The sequence below is a fragment of the Batrachochytrium dendrobatidis genome (assembly GCF_000203795.2).
Source record: "Batrachochytrium dendrobatidis JAM81 unplaced genomic scaffold BATDEscaffold_6, whole genome shotgun sequence".
Lineage (NCBI taxonomy): Eukaryota > Fungi > Chytridiomycota > Chytridiomycetes > Rhizophydiales > Batrachochytrium > Batrachochytrium dendrobatidis.
Genome location: NW_006281104.1, coordinates 773,572 through 795,653, shown reverse-complemented (window position 1 = coordinate 795,653; position 22,082 = coordinate 773,572). Strand labels below are relative to the sequence as shown.

Sequence of the window (22,082 nt, the reverse complement as noted above, 5' to 3'; positions counted from 1 at the left end):
CTTGATACTAACATGCCAATCTCCAAAACAGTAACAAGTTTAAAGAACACACTATTCAGTAAACTAGAACCAATCATGACTGTTGATTATACTTTTATTTAGTATTTCTTTTTACGTGAATGCGACTTGATAACAGTAAAAAAGTTGGACATTGACAAATCACAAAATATCAAATCAATATCATGCCATTCATGACTCAATACTCATATAATTAAATCGGTATTTATGATATAAGTATTATCATTCAAGTATAATTCATCTGTTATCTTCAAAGTCGTCATTTGCACTTTACGGATTTCAGAATTTTCAACAGCAAATCTGCACATTCACCAGATGACTGCAAAAACAGTTCCTGTACCAGTGAGTACTGTTGCTGCACCAGCCACTAGTCCAGAAAACGATCCATGGACTTCAGCCGACCAAGCAGAAATACTGGAATTCTCTCATCTTCCCCCACTTTCAAACGAAGAACTTCAGCTCTGGCAGCAAGTCACCTTGGAAATGACTGCTTTGCATGCTCAGCGTGCTATTAACGACGTTGCCCTTCAAAGAATGAATAAAGTTCATGGAAAGATTGCCGATAGACAAGAAGCCAAAGAAGGATTCTCTGTTAAAGCTGCTGTCAAACTCGGCATGATTTATAAGGATGCCATTGAAAAGGCTGAACAAGAGCTACGGTAATCTATCTTTGCATGCAAATCTATTGTATTCATGGCTGAAAACTCTAATAGTATTCTTATTGTGCGCTATACCGTAGAGTTGTGCAGAGAGCTTATGATCATCTTACTCGGTTGATTTCACTCCGAGAATCATCAGAATCAGGTACAAATCTAGTTGTGCTGATTTGCTCTCAATTCGTTTTTCTAATAATATGAATTGTTTTTAAAACCATGAGCCGGAATTGATTCAAAAAGAAAAAAACGCAGAGCCGAATCTAAATCAACTGTCAATGTCAAGCGCACTCGAGTGTAACGTACTTTTTCAATTGATCTAGTCACTTGTAGCTGCGTTGTCTAATTTGTAATTCACTTGTCCACATTTTGACTAGATCTGAAGTCGGATTAGATACTGTTCAACCAGACTTTGAGACCGGTGATCAGGTACTGTAATCTGGGCGGTATATATGGTCTTGTTTTGATGGAATGATGCTTGGTCAGGCATAGCTTAATCACGAATGGAATGACAAACTTACTGAATACGTACATTGCTAATCTTGACGTGCGTGTCAACAAGGTCGTGGCAAAAATTGAAGAGTGGATCTTGGCAAATATGATTGGGTATGCAGCTGATAAGGGAAAATACGAAGTAGAAGATGCCGAGGAAGATGACGAGAAGCCTGGTATCAAAAAGTAAACGTTGCGTTTTTGATTCCAATCTGCTTTCAGTGTATTCACCAAACTATTGTATACATTTGGCAGAAGGTATTTTGTGAGCTCCAAGATGCTTATTCAAATTCCCAAAGACACCACCAATATCAAGGAATTCTCTGTAAAGCAAAAAGTATTGGCTTTGTTTCCTTCAACAACGTGTTTTTATCAAGCTACAGTGGTGCTACCTCCAAGCTTGGCAAGTATACCAACTTCTAATTGCAGTTTTAAAAACCAGAAAACTAACCTGATTGTAATTCAAAATAATCTAGACTACAAGACATCAGTATGTAGTCATTTTTGAGGACGATAACAATTTTGAAAGAAATGTGGAGCCAAGAATGGTTTTGGAATACCCAAAATATATGTAATCCTCGATGCTGCAATCATCTCATGATCATTTACATGAGAATGGATGACAAGAGAAACCATTTTGAATAAATAAGATTCTCTTGTTTAATCTGCTTACATTTAATTGATAAAAATCATCTTGCATTGAATGTAGGCTTTGGTATGTCTAACATTGATCTCCCAGCAAATAAAGCAATAATAGTCCAATATTGTATTTAAAGTGTCGGAATCATCCTAGGTGTTTATTCAAGCAACAACCTTGGCTCTGCTTTTACGCTCAAGCAGTGCCTTGCGATCCTTGTCCATCTTGATTTTGGTAATGACAACATTGGATGGATGGATGGGGATAGGGATTGTGTTGCCGTTGGCCTTGTCGCGAGTGACCTTTTCAATGTAAATCACATACTTGCGACGGTAGACAGTGGTGACCTTTCCTTCACGGCCCTTGTGGGTACCACGAACGATCTGAACCTCATCCTCACGACGAATAGGAATCGAACGGACCTACAAGAAATTAATCAGTAATGTTGATTTAAATTTGAACATGAATTCACGGTCAGCTCTTCCAGATATGACAATAGCCAATCCTTTGAGTAAACCAGGTATTCACTGCTCAATATTCACAAAAAGGTAGCACATTAGACAATCAATTGATGCCATACGTTGTGCTTGGTGCGAAGCTCCTTCGATAGACCAGAGCTCATGATCACTCGACGGACACTGGAGGGTGCCGTGAAATGGGCCTTGCGAGACTTGCGTCGACTGCTGGAAACTACAATAGTCCAAACAGAGTGGTCCCATAGTTGAACAGTGGTTAGTATATACACTAAAACATTCAATTTACAAGAGTAAAAGAAACCAAGCAGAATCAAGGTTGTGAAGTGATCCATTCCATCAAGTCTCCAAACAAGCGAGACCTCCATCTATATTTAGACATGGATTTGACCGATACAAATAGTCAAATGCTACTGTAGTGACTTTTGTGATGACCGGAAACTCTGATGCAGCAAAAATCTATCATTTGCAGCACAAATGTCTTTCCATCAGTGTAGTACTGCAATCCGGACTTGTGTAAGCTAAAGACCGACTTGGCATTGCTCAGGCTTGCAGTTGAATCAATACAGTTTGGATGCATGGCTTGTATTCAAACGCTCTGGATGGATGGATGGATAGCATGCATGCATAGTAGGATGTATTATCATGCATCGACTCACCTGAAGTAGTCATTGTCCCTTGTGAGTTCGTAAGGTAAAAAAGTCGCAGTTGCAATTTTCACACAAAACTTGAACGCGTTTATGTTGCAAATCCAACTATTACGATTTCATTCAAGTCATATTCGCATGAAACACTAAACTGGCCGAATGTTTACAATTCTAACTAATTTCACAACTGTTCAACTCTTACAAGTTATTGGCATGTTTGTATTCCTACAATCCTTGTTCTCTTGATCTAGAATACAAACGTATTCGAGATTTTAGGATACTACAGACAAGTTGGAGAACAAATTCAATATATACTTTGTTGTATACAACGTTAATGAACGTAGCTTGGAACTTCCGATATTTTTGCAGCTCATATAAGCATATTCCAAATCTATGTACCAGATGCATTGAACACCAAGATATGAAGCAATCAGACCCTCACACTAGGAAATTGATTCCACAAACTCCCTTGCTGAGATCTCTTCACAATAATTGTTTAAATGAGAATTACAAATTCTAATGTTGAAATAGACTATATTTAAATGATTCAAATCACCCAGAAGGAAATAAGTAGGCGAGAATCATGGTTTGAACTTTCATCATTTATCTGATCAAGCAGCAACTTTTTCTATGGCTTCCAGCACGCCAATAGAGTTTCCTCTCACGACCTAGTTAATTCCATACATAGTATAATTGACTCAGTAAACAGTTGTCCATGCATACCAACTCCAAAAAGTAACCGAGATCTGTATGATATTTGGAGAAACACTTACAATACTGCCAAGAAAGTTCTTTTCACCATCACCAAGCTCTTCAGAAGCATCCTCCAGCACGATATTCATAAACGGATCGTACCCTACATCATTCAAATAAATGATAATACCATTGCAATTGAGTTGACTGCATGTTCCTTAATACAATACATGATTTAGTTTTGGACAAACTCATACCTCGAAGAACTCCAGTGACCTTGCGGTTACCGTTGAGCTGAACAAACAGTTTTCTGTCCATGTATCTGTCCATGGAATATACAGAAATAGTGATCCATTGTTATTATATATAAAAGGTGGTTAGATTCACATCTTAACTCATAGTCAGTCAACACATGGCTGGGCCTTTTCTATGCTACGTCATACAGATGCATGCACACTATCGAGTGCATACTTTTGCTTTGATTGGCTCAAAACCAAGAGCTGAATCGGTATATACTATAATCATGTATGTTTCCTTCCATAACTCCTGCAAACTCATTCAGAAATCATTCATACCTCTTTAGCTCAGGAGTCGGTGTCTTGCCCATTACTATTTGTCGAGTTGAAAGTCAAACTTGCAAAATTCAAGTTTTTCCCATTTCATAATATTGTCCTACAATCAAATTGATTTTGATCTCAACTTGATGATCACTCAATACATATAGATCATATTTGTCAAAAAATAAAATAGTCGCTTTTATTGGTTCAAATAACTCGAGCTTCAAGTAGAATTCAAGCGCTGGTTTTTGAAAAACTTTGCAATCTTGAACGCAATGTCCAGAGATTGAAAGTAATTGAGTCGAGGATCGCAAAATGTTTGATAGTTGGTCTGCAGATCTTCTTCTGCCAAGTTCATTGACCCACCAATTGTTTCTGTAACAGGATCACCAGTGAGCTCACAGTGAACACCGCCAAGATACGACCCACAGTTCTGATGGATGGCAAATGCCTGTGATAGTTCCTATTATTGGCATTCCAAGTCAAATGCGATTAATAAAGTCAAATAGATCAAACTATTTGGAGTCAAATAACATAGTGCAATACAAACCTCTACAATATGATCAAAACGTCGTGTCTTGATTCCAGTCGAGGTCGTTTCCGTGTTACCATGCATGGGATCGCAACACCAAACAACTTTATGGCCCGACTTTTTGACTGCCTCGATATGAAAAGGTAAAAAGTCTTTGATTTTGGATGCACCATATCGAGTGATCAGTGTCACTTTGCCAACTTCACGGCGAGGATTGAGAATGTCCAATAGAGGACCGAGTTCCTCGGGAAGCATAGTAGGTCCAACCTTGACACCAATGGGATTTTCAATACCCTTAAAGTACTCGACATGTGCACCAGACAGCTGACGAGTGCGATCACCAATCCACAGGAAATGTGTGCCAAGGTTATAGTGTAATTTGCTGGCAGAAGCCGATGTATGTTTATCATTAATCAGTGGAACGTGCTTTCGAGTAAGCTGCGACTCGTACTCTAGCAACAAACCTTCGTGCGACATGAACAAATCAACAGTTTTTGCACTTGGATCGTTGTCTGCTCCAATGGTCTGCATGAAATCAAGCGCATCCTGCAAATGACCAACAATCTCTTGATATTCCTTACGGACATCAGGGTTTCGAACATGCTCCAAACTCCAAGCCTTGTGCTGCAAATTCCAACTCTCTGGATGATGCAGATCAGCAAAATCCGAACTAAGCAGTGATCGGACGTAGTTGATCGTGGCTGCAGAGTGAAAGTATGCTCCCAAGAGTCTGTCTGGATCTGGTGAGCGATCTGACAACGGCATGCCGTTTACATTATCACCACGGAATGCCGTGTATTCGACCCCGTCAATCATCTCAGTAGGCTTTGAGCGAGGCTTTGCATACTGTCCAGCCATACGAGCAATACGAACCACTTTGGTTCTTCCACCCCAAACAAGGATCAGTGACATTTGCAAAAGTACCTTGAGTTTGTTCTGGATCGGATCCTAATAAAGCAATTTAATTTGTATACAAAGTTTGGGTTGCAACACATGCATTAGCATACATGATCAAAACCATTGATTCATAAGAAATCGCTTTAAAATAAATACATTATACCTCGGAACAATAATCAAACAGCTCCGCACAATCACCGCCTTGTAAAAGAAATCGGGTTCCCTCTGCGCATTCCTTCAGCAGTGATTTGAGTCTGTCCACCTTGTTATCATTTTTGGATCAAAGTATAATTATAGAAAGAATCCCAGGACATGAAAATTAGACAAATGTTTTGTGAATATAACATTGACATTTAGACGAGTACGGCTGTAATGTCAGTCAAAATCAAGCAGTAGATCGAATAAAATGCAAATAACGAAAATGATCAAAAATCAACCCTTTTCGAAATAAAACGGACGGACAATTGTCACGCAACAATGGTCGGTTGCACTGATGACTTTACAATGCAAAGGATTACAAAACATTCAATTAGGCTATTCACCATTGAACTGATATGAATAAAATGGGATGCATTTGGTAAATCTGAACAAGATCAATTCACATCCATGATGCGGATATTAATGCATATTCCAATAGTATAAACACCTGACAGTTGTCTGCCAGATTTTAAGTTTACCTCTCCAGGCGACACAAGAGGAGGTAGTTGACCTAGTCTGGTAAGCACCTTATTCAGGTGCGCGGGATTCTCATACAGTACATCTTGGTGTATACTTTTGCATCTCCACGAATCTTTAGTCCATTCGGACTGAGCAGCATCGCTACCAGCACAAGTTGTTGAATTCATTGATTCTTGTAATCAAATTCAATTCGCCAATCACGAACAAACTCACATAAAACACGTGATATGTCACATGACTTTATTTAGATCAATTCAAGTTGAACTCAAAACACCATCTCGACTCCCATGCAAGCACAATCCAATCAGACATCCGAGCAATCACGCTTGCAAAGTCACTTTGGTCTCCAGATCGTTATAATCTCTCATGATAATCAATACAGCATTGCTAGGAATCTGTCCCGACTCGCATATAATAAGTGTAATAAATTTGGCTGGTGTCATGTCATAAAACAAGTTCAAAAGTCGAAGTTGTTCAATATCTCGCCATCGGACGGTTGCTGGATGCAACTGTGACATTGCAGCCTTTTGGTCTGGATTGGGAATGGCAGTCGCAAGTCGATTTGATGGTGCAAGGTTAGATATATCCATTAGATCATCCGATCGACCTAGAATTTTTAATGAATAAACCCAGGTTAGATCTATAAAAAATGCGCATGTTCCAATTGATGTCAACTTACCAATCTCATTCCATACAAATGAATCCAGGCGAACAGTCTCGGAAAACTTGTATTTCTCACACAAGACAATAATAGGAATCTTGGCATTGTATGCAGTCATGGCAACGACTGATGTCCCTACACGTGCCATCACATCTCCGTTTGACAGCACACAGCTAGCACCTAAGAATACCTTTGTAACATCCTTAATGGTAAAAGGCAATGCGCTGGTAAGAGTATAGGTGCATTTGATACCCGCACGAACTAATTGTTTCAGCATTTCCTTGCCTAAACAAAAAAGGTTAATATAAACGTATCGACTGCTTTGCTGTAAATCCAAGCTATAAAATAATCTGCACCAATGGTATAATCCAAATCACCCACCTTCCAATTTTGGACGCCCATCAGCAACAACGACGCTAAACTTAATACCCTGATCATGAGCCTCGTGTAATAGTTTAAGTACAACAGATGACCTAGAAAGCATATGCAAAGAGAGTTGAGTGCAGCACTTTTATCAGACATGGCAATTCAAACCCATTTAAACTCGTGGAAATCGCGAATATCAAGTTAAAAGTAGTAGTTGTTTGAAACAAATGTAGACATTGATCTTACCGAGCATAGGTCAACACTACATCGCCATCCTTGATTTTTTTTTCATTTATAGCAATGGATACAATTGCAGTATCTGCCAATGTGATAGAAGCCTCAATGTAGGTCTCAATTGCCACATAAATAGACGCCTTGGCCTGAAATTCAAATTTGCAAGAGCCAGAAGCATCATTCACAATTAAAAGGCACGAGTTAACAAGTGACCTCATCAGTTCACAACTGATTCTCAATAAAATACATACATCCTCGTCAGGGGTGTCAATTGAAAGTCCAGAAATGACAGACTTGAGTTTACGAATGGCGCTCTTCATACTAGCACTGAGAGATCGCATATTGGATAGAAAATCTACCTGCTTGCTGATATGCTGGGTCAAGTGTCTTTGAAGGGAAGTACCAAGAGGTGTGGTATAATCCAGGATAACCTAGCAAAATAAAATGGTGTATAAGTGCATACTTTTCCACAAAGCAATCCTGGATCAATCTTAAAATAACTATACTTTTTTGAATGCGTCCAACATAGCGATGCAACGAGCATTGCCACCAGATATTGAAAATTCATGAAAGTGCAAACCCAAACTTAACACTGCTGGGTGAACGTGACCACGAGACCGATTCTCTGCAAACTCAACATTCTCATGTTCATATTGCATAAGATGAGAGAATAATGTCACTGGTTTTTGAGCGGGAACACGAACTACTGCAGATGCCTTTTGGATCTTGGATCTTGCTCTAGAATCATCAAATCTCATCTGTGCAGGTGTACGCATAGTAGGTAGCGACGGTCCAGAAGCTGATGGAGAGGTGGTGCGCATTTGATCTGCTCCTTGATTCTGGTGGTGCTGTTGATTAGAATTTGCTGGAGTATTAATGGGACGATTTTTACTGCGATCTGGTCTTCCTTGTCCAGAGGCTGCAAGCTCCTTTTTTTCGGCACGCTGACGCTCTTGTAATTCGCGGCGTTCAGCCTTGGTCATATTTTTTTGAGATTTGCGATTAGGATCCATTTTGTCTTGATGAGATTTAATAGCGACAGTCTTTGGAGTTTTTTGACCCTTTGCTGCCTTTGTAGTTTTATCATTACCCTTTTGGGGAGACAATTCAACAATGGTAGTAGATGATGTCTGATCAGTGTCCTTGTATTTGGTATGAATAGAAGATCCGCCAGACGAAATTAAACTTGCTTTTGATTTATTTTGAATCTCGGCACCAAACAATCTTTCTTCAAACGATCGTCTGTTAGGCGACCCAACTGGAAATGACATGGAAATAGAACCTCGCTTTCCAAATGAACGATTTCCTGCAGAAGTGCCCAAGTGATCTACTGTAGAGTAAGAAGTAGCTGTAAGCTGAGAGGATACAATGCTATCTGCATTGGGCAGCGATGTTTTGCGTCTAAATATATGTTGAATTCACAGTTAGACAAGACTATAGAATGATATACACTGAAAATTAACCCCAGTAAAGTTGGGAATCGAGGCTAATATGTAGATAGAACAAGACTTGATAGTGACATGAAGTGTTCCATTCCACTGTATATTTGATGGACATGCTATAGAATATCACTAGCATTGTACCTGATATCCTGCACACCACCAAACGTTTTGCTAGATCCATCACTCTCTTGCTCCTATACAGACAGAAATTTAGTAGTTAGTACACAAGACACTATCATCTCTAATTGCACACAGTATACAACAGGATTATCTTGTGACGATTCTTAAATGAAAGCGATCTGCTTTCAGGTTGGATCATCGCTAGCAACTACAATGCCATAACTCACAGTGAGGGATGGACTGAACCCGACAACAGTCTTTCTGGGATGACTGCCCAACACATTACCAATACTATTGTTTTCAATACTGCCACTCCGCTTATTATATGACATATCTTGCTAATTAACAAGGAGAATGCTCAGTGTTTAGTCGAGTTTGCTATGATTTGGTCACTGAAAAGAAGAATCCACCAAAATTGAATTCGGCCGTATTCACAAATGTGTTAAACACTCAGTTTCATGGAATGATTGGTGGCAGTCTACTGGATAGAATTGTTTTGTAAACTCATTAGTTGGCTGGTCTTTGCTCATTTTCGTATAAAAATACCAAATGAATTGCATATCCTTCACACTCAAAGTATTGGATAATCGACATGTATAGTTGCATTCCTAATGCGTGCAATCTTTGTTTTTTTGGACTAGAATGGAAACGTACACGATATTCTAGGATATAGGAGTTTGATAATAGTATAACCCAATATCTGGATTGCAATACATGAATCTGGTAGTGTACAATGCATGGCTATGACAAATAAGGAAATTCAAAATTATAGTTGGATTGTATCATATGATGGATACTGTATATCCCAAACCAAAAGACGATCACTGCAAGATAGATACAAGTGTTTCATTTTACGTGAATACAGCTGTAATTGGATTTGGCGCGTTTTAACTCGAAATTGTCAAACTTTCTAGTCCAAGACTCGCCAGCTAAACCACTTGGCATCCTATCTAAAAACGTATTAAAATGGCAGCTACCTCGTCCATATTACCCAACAGTTTAGCAGCCACAACTGTTTCCACCCTTTCTTCGCTTGAATCTACCGCTGTGAGCATCAATTCTTGGCATATTGCTACTATTGTTAATTGGGGTGATAACTAATCAAACATTGGTACACGCACAATAGTGCGATTCAACAACAATTAGTGTATTTGACATTCGTACTCTTATTCTTCTTTTGTCTTCAACAGAGCCGTCCGTTTGCACTGCCGCTATTGACGGCCTCACAAAATATGCTGACTTAGGCAAGTTGGATGCATCTAAACTGGGATAACTACAACTAAATATATGCAATAATCTAACAGCAAGCCTTATTTTGTATTTAGCTATAAAGCATAGAACACAGTTGCTCAATCTGGGTATTGTGCGGCCATTAATTGAGTTGACTCTTTCAAAAGAGTTGGACGTAAAGCAGGCAGCAGTAACGTGTCTTGCGGCTACCACTGAACTAAGTATGAATTTGGTTTCATATACCTATGCAAATATGCTATAAAAAGTTGGGTTGCTATTTATTTAACAATTTGTGCTGTTTGTATAGATGAAACGCATCAGGATATGCGTCGCAAAGATTTGATAGATGCCTTAATTTTTACCTTGTCTAAAGAAGATTCGGTTGAAGTACAGGATGAAGCAGCATTCGCACTCGCAAATCTAGCAAAAGACTGTAATTATTTTGATTGAAAGCGAATCAAACCAACTATTTATGATTGGCTTTGTTGAAACGATTATATCTGGATGAAAACTAATTGAAATATTGATAATAGTTTCCAACAAGGCAGATATTCGAAAGTCGGGTGGTATTAAAGCACTTGTAAAACTGCTAGAGTCTCAAGATCCAGATGTCAAGAAAAATGCTGCGCTTGCTTTATCTACTCTACTGGACGACTGTATGTCTTGCTTTTAGCGTAGTGGATTTTAGGTTTAAAATAATGTACATTCACTAATGTGCTTTGCTAACAGTTTTACTTTAAATCTGCTTCAAACCTTTTAAATTATATCTAGTCTCAAATCGTGCAGAGATTCGATATGTTCAAGGTCTTGGACCTTTGTTTGAACTTCTTACATCCGAGTTTCATGAAGTACAAAATAACGCTCTACAGTGCCTGATTCGCTGTGCTGAAGACTGTAAGCAATGTTGAATATTAAAAAGGCACTGCTTTTATTGTTTTAGATATTGTGTTTAACTATTACTTTTGTTTTAGTCAATAACCGTGCAGAGATTCGAAAGCTAAATGGTATTCGCAAGCTTGTGGATGTAATATCTGGAGAATATATGTTGGAAACAATCGTATTGGGGCTACAATGCCTAGTTAATTGTTTGGAAGAAGGTAAAAACAAGTACTTTGTTTTGCAGCAAATAAGAGATACAGCAAACCTCTGATACTGGCTACTATTTTTAAACCAATTTCAACCACCATTATAAATATGTATGGCCCAATCACTACAGTTGATTCTGCGTCACTAGTTGTAGATGCAAACGGGATAGCCTCTCTAGTAAAATTGATTCAAAACGACGAATCAAAAATTAAAAGATATGCAGCCATTGCACTTGCCAGAGCAGTCAAATCGGATCGAGGACAGAATGCGGCTCGCGAATCTGGCGCACTTCAAATTATTGTGTTGAATTTATCGTCAAATGATGCCTCTGTAGTCAACTCGTCTGTTATGGCACTTGCTTCTCTTGCGCTGAATGGTGGGTGGAGTCACAAATGCTGTTTTTATCGGCTGCCACCTTGAAATGTGCTAAACTGACAACTTGGTTTATTTTACGTATTGATGTTTTTCCATAGAAACCAACCAAGTAGAAATCTATAAAATGGGAGTGGGTGAATTACTTTTGAAACTGCTGAGCCATGAAGATACAGAAACCAAAAGGGAAGCAATGGCAGCGCTGGCAAATCTATCCCAATATAGTACGTTCAGCTTGCCAACTGTAATGATTTAACTGTAAAAATGGTTTTTGGTTGAAATATAAACATAATATAGAAACACTGATTTTTACTATTAAACCATTGATGTGTGACTAGATAAAATCAAACCCAGATTGCATAGCGTCGAGTCTACACAAACGATCATTAAACTCTTTGCATCCGACGACTCTCAAACTATCATTAACACATCCGAGTGTATTTTGAAACTTTCTGAAGAATGCATGTATTAATAATTACTGAAAAGCAAACTATTTATTCTACTTCAATATCTAATTAACGTATTGCGTTTACAGATGCAAATCGCTTAGAGATTATCAAACAAGGGGGTATGCAAGCCATGATCTCAGCTTTAGAACGGCCAGATAGCAAGGTTCAGGCATCTTTATGTCTTTCAATCGCCAGGTGTGCCCAAGAACGTATGTCTATGTATTGGCAAGTGTTTGCATTATGTAGTATTACAGGTTCAAGTTAACACCACACTATTGTATATAATGCCAGTTGACGGACAAATCTTTTTTTCAAAGCCACCTGGAAGCAAAGGATTATTAAAAATTATTGGTTTACTGACTGCCAAAGATACTAATGTTTGTCGCAATGCCGCATATGTCTTGTCAAGTGCTGTCATTTATGGTAAGAATCTAATATGGGCTGATTTTTTATAACAGATATTGGATTGAAAGTTTACGAATGAGTTTGGACATTGGTAGAACCTAATGCTGTCTTGGCATGCAATGCTGGAGCGTTACAGTCGCTGATTTCTCTTACCAAGGACAGATTTAAAGTGTCTTTTAAGTTTGCAACCGACGCCATGGATAAACTTTTAAATCACCGTAAGATTCTATCAAGTTTTTTAGTTTATGAAAATCAACAGACTAATTTGACAATAAAAATGCTTTATTTAGATCTGTCGGCAAAATACTGGCTACATAATCATTTGCAAGCGGAGAATGTCATTGTAGATCCTTTCTACGATGTTGGGTATGCAGGAGGTAATTTAGATACAATTACAACTTTTCCAACACTTGCAGATCTTCAATCTCGTGCAGTTGATAAAAAACGCGAAGTAATACTAGTCGACGCATCACAAGATCCTGGCCTTGTAGTCATTGCTCAATATCTTTCAGAGGCTATCCAAGAAAAATCCCTTTGCCATCAGTTGAAAATTATTAGTCACGTTGTATGCAAAGTTATGGGTTCTACGGAATCTGATCCGTCACGTATCTCTGATCACGGACACAGATTCCGTATCGCCGAATTAAAGCTCAAGTATAACTCCAATGTGATACCTATCGGTGCAATTAATTTGGGAACGTTTTATCATCGTGCTCTTTTGTTTAAAGTACTGTGTGATCGACTTGGTGTGTGCCAGAATGCGCTAGTACGTGGTGAATACGACCGTGCATGGAATGTGGTGGATTTGGACCATCAAATTCCGGCTGTTGCTACTATTCCTGCAGTAGTTCCACAGTCTTTACCGTCTACTCAATTTTCTCAGTCTACTTCCATACCTTCAACCACTCCCTTACCAAAACAATCACCAGTGGTTACAAAAGATAAATCCACTACAGCTGTAAAATCTAAGCAAGGCGATGGTAGCGGGGCTAGAGTTTCAACAACACAGCCAAGCATAGCCGTAGTATCTACTGCTTTACCAAATTTACCGACTACACCTACTCCTCAGACTGAAGTTTCCAACTCTGTCTCGAATGATTCTATTAGTGCTTCGACTATTGAAATTTCTACTGCCGCGATTGAAGCCATTCTTGGCTCCATCGTGCTACCTGATGATGACACGGATGTAAAAGTGGATGGTGTAGTAGTGATTGACTTGATCTATGAGCCTGGAAAGTTGATGAAGGCTGATGATGTGGACACACAAGCTTATCAGCGTATTTCTTGAAAAATTGCTGCCTTGCGGTTGTATTCACGTAAATGGGATACTGAGTGTCAAAAGATAATAAACAGTCTAGTTGTAGTAGAAAAGCATAGTGCATACTCGACCATTTTTATTTTGAAGCAAAATCACTGCAAGATAAATACAAGTGATCCATTTTACGTAAATACGACTGTAATAAACAAAACCATACTCGCTGTATGCATTTTTCCAATACCATTTACAAATCTCTTTTTATAAAGTTGGCCATTCAAGACATACAGTTGAATACAAATACGCTTCGCGACTTGGACAAGTTCAATAATCGATTAGAGTTGTCTTGCGAGTATTTGAATTTTACAAACGAATATAGCAACTTTATTGCCATTTCAAATGCAGATTAGTCTACAAGGCGTTGGATTATCTAACACACACGTATCTAAATGCCAATGGGCAGCACCCAGATCACAGTCTGTAATATTAAAGTCAAAGAATCCTGTTCAACGCAGTATTGCTACAAAAAATATCAAGAATGGTCAAATGGACAAGACTATCACGTCAGAAAGTCCTGTAATAGATACGACAGTGGCTGCGATGCCACTTCCAGAACTACCTGTTCAAAAAAACTCGTCTGGTTCTAATCTTTATTCAGATGAGTCGAGCAATGCGAGTGTAGAAGAGTTGTGTATAAATGACACTAGGCCGACCGAGCTGAGCGATGAAAACTCGCTCGAGTTGTACAAATTCAACCAAGCACAAATGGATAGCACTGAGCATTTTCAGCAAGTATTGGATTCAGGATCGCTTGACCACTACAAATATGTCCTTGAAATCGAAGAGCGTCGACAAGCTCTCGCACTTCGAGCCCTCGACCTCCAAACTGCACTTCAAAAAGAAATTGCTGTAGGTTCAAAGCATGTTGCACATAAGCACTATGGATGGACATCTTCAGCATATAACTTTTCGGAAGATTCTCCTTTGCTCTATCCAGCTGAATCCAACTGGGATATCCCAACACGCGACTTTGAGAACCCAGATACAATCGAACGGCTATGGCAAATGCATATGAATGTTCAGGCTCTCGACTGTAATTTGGAATCTGAAAATGTTTCAAAAAAGTTGTTTGATGATATGTTATTTGCAATGACTCGACAAGATTTAGAGGGCATTGATCCAGCAATAATCGAAACTCATTATCCATGGTTAAGCAGCAAGCAATCGCACCAGTCTGACTACTTTGATTATCCAGTGAGTTCATGTTGGTATTGATAGTCTGATCAATAAACTGTTTGAAAACATTCGCTTTGATTCTAATTTTAATATTATTATAGCTACTTATCAAGTCCAAGTCAAAAAGGAAAAGAAAACAAATAGTAAATCAGGTATCCAAGATTCCGACTCAATCAATCTCTCAAAAACGATTTCAGCAGTACTTGGCAGAGCAGGAGGCTAAAATCCAGTACAATTTAAACAACAAATTTCGAGCCAAGCCTGCACCAACATCTGTTTTGATTCCCAAGTATGCTATTTGAGGTTTATGTTTAAAGATTTGGCATTTGAAGTTTAATCCAGAATACGAAAATTGACATGATACATTTTCACAGATATCATCATCTGGCTAGTTCAAATACAACTCGGACGGTCAGGTTGAGAGAAAAACAGCACCTTGAAAAGTCTGAAAAGTCCAGCGAATGCCACAAATGCAATTTTAATTCAAGCAAAGTTTGCATCTGCAGTGTAAGTGACTGATTGCAGTAAATCATAAAACCGATCTTAAAATCTTCACGGTTGAATAACTCGAGTGTTTAATTTATAAATCAGCCAAGTGACAAGTTGATTAATGAAGCTCTGCAAAAATACCACAATTCTCAATCAAAACCAGTTTCTGTGCGCACCTCGATCGTACCAAAAGTAGTTGAAACAACTATCGAGGATGGAAAGCGTCGACGTGAACGGATCCAACAATGCGAAAAATTGGCCGGACTGACTTCTGAACACACATTTCAACCTAGTATTACAGGACATATGCCAGATTTTGAAACGATTCAAAAGAAGTTTGTAAAACGATTGAATCTACACAAAATGAGTCATTCACTTACTCAGCCAGCTCCATTTTTGGGTTTGGAACAACATGAGTTGAAACAGGCACAACGCATACGTAATCGATTGGAACGATTGGAAAAAACACAGTTTGAACTCCATGCTACAAAACCAACAGTTTTAAACAAAAAGGCATTCAAGGTAAATACACGTCTTGGTCGACTTTACTATAATGGTTTGATCTACAAATGTGTCTGAAATTACAAGTTTTAATGGAATCAAAACAGCATGTTGAAGCCAAATCCACCCATTCATTGACGCTCAAAATAAACCATTTGAGAATGCAAAATGAAGCGCAACAACTGATTGCCGAGGTTAAACGAGAAGAAGTGCAACAAAAAAAAGAAAAACATAGGGTATACTGTATTACCACGCTGCAATCTATTTCACGCTTGTGTATTGAATTGAAATACAAGATTAACTTTGAACCTCTGTTTGACTTGTAGGCATTTGCATACAAGATTCGTGCTCGACTTGATCAAACGTTACCCAACACAACACAAACACATTTCGAGATCAAACGAAAGCAATATATACAAGGTAGTTGCTGCTATTTAAAATCAAGGGATTTGGTGATATGGTTTATTATTTTGAAAATTCAAATGTTTTTATAATTTCCCATTGAATGAACTGTGTAGATCAAAAGCAAAGAAACCGAGAGTATCAGGAATCAATCGAGGAAATAGGAAAGCGAGTATCATCTCGAATGTGTTTGTTTGAAAAAGTGGCGGTAGATGCAGCCAAACGTAAAGCATTGACAGGCAAGCACTGTTAGATGACAACTATTTTTGGATGTGTTCAAGCAGTTTTAGCTGATATATGTATGTTTAATGATAGATTTTCAACGCACCATCAAAGCATTGGAAATAGACCAGCCAGATATTCTGTTGAAACAGTGATTGAAATAAATTGACCCGAGTTTTGATGATTAATGCCTTTATATTATGTGTTGGTGTAGTCGAGCTGGCTTGTCACCAATTGCAAAAGTTTATTCGAGTGAAATCTGTCGTTTTCAAACTAAAAACTCGAGCTAGTAATATAACTAAACAAATCATCCAGTATACATGGCAAGAGAAAAGATATCAGGAGGACGAGATACGTCACCGCCTTCAACTTCACCAGGAGCTGTAACAGGCACATCATCACCTGGCCAGTCTTCTGCAGTTACAACTCGAGACCGTGAACGCGAGGTCACTCAAGACAAGTTACTAGATCCAAGGTCTGTCAAACCCAGCATTGCATTCATATATTGTACAAAACAGCATATATAAATAATATCAGCATGCCTATGGTTTAATTTAAAACTTATTAATTGTTCAAATAATCATACCATATGCATAACTCTGACCCAGATTAGGACTGACTTCATCCATCACTTCAGCGCAGATAAGTAATAACCCAAATAACCTCAACTTTTCTTCAAACGGATCCGGAAACAACCAGCAACTACAAGTAATTCGGTTTAAAACTGGATTAAGAAATACCGTTTGGGACACGATGCGTGACCGAGGATGGAAAGAAACCGATAGGTACACCTGAAATTCTCATTTATCTATTGAAATTGCAGACTATATGTAAAAATATCTCAAAAGTCTATACTAATCTATGATTGTGTGCCAAACATCATGGTCGTTTGATGGAGTTTACAGTGAGTTGGACTGGGATTTCTTTTGGGCAGATGTGCATTGGGTACATGAAACGTTTGATCATATCTATCTCCACGAAAACCAAAAGATAAACCACTTTCGCAATCACTACGAGGTATATACTCTTTTTTGACTCGATATCGAATCTGCCTAAACTAAAGTATTTCTTTAAACGTGTAGCTCACCCGCAAAGATCTTTTGGTCAAAAATGTCAAACGCATGATTAAAACTATTGAAAAAGAGTATGGAAAAGCCGAGTCACTTAAATTCGAATTCATATCCACATCATATGTGCTGCCGCAAGAACACGCCTTATTTCAGGAAGAGTTTAAAAGAAACAGTGGTGGGGTTTGGATTATGAAACCAGTAGGAAAAGCTCAGGGCAAAGGTATTTTTTTGATTAATAAGCTGAGTCAGATTTCTGGATGGAAAAAAGATCCACGATTGAAAGGTGCTAGTAGTGGGGGTAATGGTGAAGATGGTGAAGGACCTGAAGCGTACATTGTCCAACGGTATATCGAAAACCCATACTTGATTGGAGGTATGTGCGTTTAAATTCAACTTGCTATATCTTGTAAAGCCTATTTATCATTTACTCGATTGAATGTAAAATCTAGGTAAAAAGTTTGACATTCGTGCATATGTGCTAGTGCTATCATACTATCCATTAGTGGTATATATCCACCGTAACGGATTCTGTCGATTCTCCAATACACAATTTTCAATGCAGGCTAAAGACATATCCAACATGTGTAAGCTAATTGTGATTTATATCAGTATATAGCTCAAATTTAAATATACTGCTCATCATTCAAATGTCTAAACTCAAATATGCAGATATTCACGCAACAAATGTTGCAATTCAAAAACAGTCGCCAAATTACGACGGAGATAAGGGGTGCAAGTGGCTTTTGCGCAATCTCAAAATGTTTATGATTACCAAACATGGTAATGCTGCAGTGGACGAACTGTTTACTGAGATGGAAGCATTGATTGTGCGCAGTTTAATGAGCGTACAAAAGGTTATGATCAATGATAAGCATTGCTTTGAGCTGTAAGTAGCAAAATGTCATATTGCTGCAATATTTATATGCATTATAGCGTCCTAACTGATTTTGTTCAAATAGATACGGATACGACATTCTTATCGACAGTAGCCTCAAGCCGTTAGTGAATGGCCTGTGCATATGTGTTACACTAAAGTTTCATTTTATTTATACCAGTTTTTTGTCACTATTGAAATGTTTAGGTGGCTATTGGAAGTGAATGCATCCCCGTCCCTTACTGCCGAAACGCAGTTTGACTATGATCTAAAGTGTGCGATGTTGAACGATTGTTTTAATGTAGTCGATCTCGAAAAACGGTAACGATTAAACTCGGTTCCTCAGATATTTTTAAATTTGATTTCCATTCCAGTTGTTTTAGTGTACTCATGTATGTTTTTGCAACTACAGATTTGATAAAGACAAAAAGTTGAGAACACGAGTCGGTGGATTTGATCTCGTATATAATGATGGGCCAGTCAAGCATGAGCGTGCTAGCAACTATTCGTCATACATTGGCAAGTATTATTGACAAAGCATGCCAAGTTTATCACCACACAATCAAAACCTTTTGCTTATAAGCTATCTGCATTAATTTAGGTTGCCATCATTCTATACCAAAAGCTCCTAGAACAAAAAAGCGCTTCATTCAACAAGGACCGGCCTAAATCTTTTATTGAATGAAACGTATTACTCATTACTGGGTTGACACTAATAAGCAATGTAAATTCTTTACAAAAGGCAGCATCTACCATTCAAAAAATTGGAATATGGAGTCTTTTATTTTAGTTTATTGGAATCTCTTCCATCTACACAAATCACCGACAGTAGAACGAAAGGCATTCCATCAACAAAGAAATTTAAACGCTAATCACACGAGAGAGTTTCTGAATGCGTGTAAGCAAGAGATCGCCTTGCTTGATCGAATTTTGATATTGAGCATTCTTGGCATCAGGACGATTGGTTTCAATGATGCCGCCAACTTTGTCAATCACAGCATGCAAACGACCCGCAGAGATAAATTTGGAGAGATCGCTAATATGGCAGGGAAAAACGAGTATGCAGTTTAGCATAAAAATTAGTAAACAGATCCCAGTTTAGCAAGAAATTGGTATAACATCAGTCCGTGAATGTATTTTAGCAAATTTACCTATCGACCCACTCCTCGCTCACACCAAACAGGTTAGCCATTGATTCAATAGTCAAACTGCGATACGATTCTAGCAATTGGCCATATACACGAATCCGCATCTCGCGAACATAAAACTTGTAATGAGCATTCAAGTAGTGATCATACTTGATGGTATCTTCGACCAATGCCAATGTCTTGAAAAATAAAGCATATTTGCATCCGTAATAGGATGACATGTAGTCGGAAGAATAAGGAATCTCGTGGATCACCTCGAGAATCTCTGGTGCATTAACCACCTTGGATTTAAATTCAGGACGTTGAAGGGTCAGTGCTGCAGTAAGAATAGTGTAGCGCACAAACTCTTTATACTCCATGAGTTCTGTCGAGGTAAACGTGGCAAGTGAATCGAGAAGCATATTGACTGCACCCTTGAAGTCACGAACGGAAATAAGATAAATGCCCTGGTATACCTTGAGGCGGTTTCGTCTGTCCCAATCTCCACCTTCTTCAATAAGACTGGTAATAGAATTGGTAAAGTCAATGTTTAACATTTCAATCATAATATGGATAAAAGTATACAATACAGTCGGATCATCAAACAAACACACCTTTTAACCTTTTCAATACTTTTACTGATCAATTCACTATCTCTAAAAAAGAATCCAACTCGGACAACAGCAAAACTGAGATCGATACGATGCCCAAGAGGACCAGTTTTTTCAATAGCAATCCTGAATGCTTCCAAAGCAGCTTCCTGAATTGTAATCATCAACATGTAAATACACATTCGAGTGACAAAACGAGCCACGTATAAACTCAACACACCTTGTCACCAATCTTGGATAAGTAATGGGCCTTGGCAGAAAGCGAATCACTAAGTTCAGTTTCGCCAAGATTTTCCTCAGCATCCTTGATCTTATCATCGAGTTTCTTGAGTTCTTCGGTGTTGTTAGATTTGAGCAAAGTCAATAAAGTGGTATCCTTTTTTAGCTTGAGGTCCTCAACAACATGCTTGTAGAACGGTGCCATATCTAGTAGATTGAAAGAGTTGGCAAGATATGAGTCCATATAATCGAATTATTGGTGGCAAGATCTCAAACTATCCAATGCTGATTTACGCAAAAACAAGGTGATACTGACCGTTGGCCTTGATGCCTTCTAGTAGTTTAGCAGTAGCATCAGCACGAGATGCAGCAGGACCATGAAGAGCCAAGAAATACAGCTGGGTGAGACCAAGGTCTGGAATCTATTGTTTTTAAAAACAGACAGACCGAATTAGCTGGACCAAAAGACAGATAATAGCTATGATGACTACAAGAAAACTGAGAAAGTTCAAGTCGGGAGTTGGTATCGTTTATTCCAAACTCGACCAACTCAAAACGGGACTAGCTTGAAGCCAGGGTTGGATTATAAAACATCTGTGCAGTCCAATGAATAGAGTGTAACATCAAGGCTTTCAAGCCTGTACATCCATGCCAGAAACAGCAGTAAAGAGCATCGACCCTACCTTGGGAATGCTATCTGCCATGGTCAAGATGGGCTAACTGCAAGAACTCGGACAGTGCAATAACCGACCCTCACGTGCATGAGCTCACCAAGCATGCCAACTTTTACATTCGTTTTCACATAAAATGAAACACTTTTGTAGTGATTGTCTTGCAATCATGACTAAATACTTGTTATTGAAAACTGATTGTTTCTTGTACAAGTTTTGTATTCTAAAAACTCTTATTTTCTAGTTCAAATATCTGAAATTCAATTGTTTCCATGCAATCAATCAATGTTTGAGGAAAGTTGCAGGTTGAAGAGATGTGGAATCTAAACATTCGTTTTGTATTTTTGTACAAGAATAAGCAGAGATTAGTAAACCAAATGAATTCATAAAACAATATTACTCGGTAAGATTGGTCGTTTATCGTGTATTTCGATTCTAGTATTCCATTTTACGTGAATACAACTACAATATGAAAACCATGAATCTATTACTAGTATAGTTATATATTATGTATAAGCTAAAGTGTGCTAATCAGAATCAATTCCAGCTACTCGACTATTTCTTGAACCTCCAATCGATGCAGCAATTACTTGGCACTGTTTTTGCTTCGCGTAGATCTCGCTGCCAATCTGCCCGTCTCGCCCAGCCCACCTTCTTCATAAGTGTTCCAAACAACTTCATCCAGCGGAATATCATCAATCGCCTCTGTGGTTTTTACAGCTGCATAGCCAGGCATGCGAATAATTCCCTTGCGCCAGAGAAT

The 22,082-nt window shown here is 38.4% G+C and overlaps 9 protein-coding genes across 9 annotated transcripts; 4 read left to right on the top strand and 5 right to left on the bottom strand.

Annotated features, from left to right (window-relative positions):
* Positions 1–333: 333 nt before the first annotated feature.
* On the top strand, positions 334–1,800 carry BATDEDRAFT_88610 (uncharacterized protein; the record flags this gene model as incomplete). The annotated part of the gene is made up of 7 exons (XM_006679223.1): positions 334–677; positions 758–822; positions 896–968; positions 1,049–1,100; positions 1,234–1,349; positions 1,419–1,566; positions 1,640–1,800. 7 exons carry the CDS (start codon positions 334–336, stop codon positions 1,736–1,738), a joined length of 897 nt encoding a protein of 298 aa, XP_006679286.1. The 3' UTR covers positions 1,739–1,800.
* A 176-nt stretch (positions 1,801–1,976) lies between these two features.
* Positions 1,977–2,491, bottom strand: BATDEDRAFT_7066 (uncharacterized protein; the record flags this gene model as incomplete). Its single annotated transcript, XM_006678772.1, has 2 exons — positions 1,977–2,222; positions 2,381–2,491. Coding segments are annotated over 2 exons (357 nt in total), but the record flags the coding sequence as incomplete, so codon positions are not given.
* A 1,040-nt stretch (positions 2,492–3,531) lies between these two features.
* BATDEDRAFT_11709 (mRNA splicing protein SMX2) lies at positions 3,532–3,943 on the bottom strand (the record flags this gene model as incomplete). Its single annotated transcript, XM_006678824.1, has 3 exons — positions 3,532–3,588; positions 3,694–3,776; positions 3,871–3,943. 3 exons carry the CDS (start codon positions 3,941–3,943, stop codon positions 3,532–3,534), a joined length of 213 nt encoding a protein of 70 aa, XP_006678887.1.
* A 403-nt stretch (positions 3,944–4,346) lies between these two features.
* Positions 4,347–6,444, bottom strand: BATDEDRAFT_19614 (uncharacterized protein; the record flags this gene model as incomplete). The annotated part of the gene is made up of 4 exons (XM_006678852.1): positions 4,347–4,633; positions 4,721–5,650; positions 5,763–5,861; positions 6,277–6,444. 4 exons carry the CDS (start codon positions 6,442–6,444, stop codon positions 4,394–4,396), a joined length of 1,437 nt encoding a protein of 478 aa, XP_006678915.1. The 3' UTR covers positions 4,347–4,393.
* A 153-nt stretch (positions 6,445–6,597) lies between these two features.
* Positions 6,598–8,197, bottom strand: BATDEDRAFT_11546 (translation initiation factor eIF2B subunit delta; the record flags this gene model as incomplete). The annotated part of the gene is made up of 6 exons (XM_006678805.1): positions 6,598–6,809; positions 6,957–7,223; positions 7,320–7,411; positions 7,551–7,684; positions 7,790–7,969; positions 8,045–8,197. 6 exons carry the CDS (start codon positions 8,195–8,197, stop codon positions 6,598–6,600), a joined length of 1,038 nt encoding a protein of 345 aa, XP_006678868.1.
* A 2,457-nt stretch (positions 8,198–10,654) lies between these two features.
* On the top strand, positions 10,655–13,930 carry BATDEDRAFT_25027 (uncharacterized protein; the record flags this gene model as incomplete). The annotated part of the gene is made up of 9 exons (XM_006678930.1): positions 10,655–10,763; positions 10,864–10,986; positions 11,102–11,224; positions 11,302–11,427; positions 11,547–11,792; positions 11,890–12,012; positions 12,324–12,446; positions 12,529–12,660; positions 12,933–13,930. 9 exons carry the CDS (start codon positions 10,655–10,657, stop codon positions 13,928–13,930), a joined length of 2,103 nt encoding a protein of 700 aa, XP_006678993.1.
* A 366-nt stretch (positions 13,931–14,296) lies between these two features.
* Positions 14,297–16,778, top strand: BATDEDRAFT_88779 (uncharacterized protein; the record flags this gene model as incomplete). Its single annotated transcript, XM_006679222.1, has 7 exons — positions 14,297–15,151; positions 15,235–15,422; positions 15,508–15,640; positions 15,725–16,144; positions 16,231–16,359; positions 16,450–16,543; positions 16,642–16,778. 7 exons carry the CDS (start codon positions 14,297–14,299, stop codon positions 16,776–16,778), a joined length of 1,956 nt encoding a protein of 651 aa, XP_006679285.1.
* A 665-nt stretch (positions 16,779–17,443) lies between these two features.
* BATDEDRAFT_11502 (uncharacterized protein) lies at positions 17,444–19,016 on the top strand (the record flags this gene model as incomplete). The annotated part of the gene is made up of 7 exons (XM_006678798.1): positions 17,444–17,532; positions 17,653–17,764; positions 17,830–18,190; positions 18,267–18,401; positions 18,487–18,703; positions 18,777–18,815; positions 18,899–19,016. Coding segments are annotated over 7 exons (1,071 nt in total), but the record flags the coding sequence as incomplete, so codon positions are not given.
* Positions 19,017–19,448: 432 nt separating this feature from the next.
* Positions 19,449–21,352, bottom strand: BATDEDRAFT_35114 (proteasome regulatory particle lid subunit RPN7; the record flags this gene model as incomplete). The annotated part of the gene is made up of 6 exons (XM_006679046.1): positions 19,449–19,727; positions 19,843–20,340; positions 20,433–20,578; positions 20,650–20,855; positions 20,965–21,070; positions 21,332–21,352. 6 exons carry the CDS (start codon positions 21,350–21,352, stop codon positions 19,553–19,555), a joined length of 1,152 nt encoding a protein of 383 aa, XP_006679109.1. The 3' UTR covers positions 19,449–19,552.
* Positions 21,353–22,082: the final 730 nt, after the last annotated feature.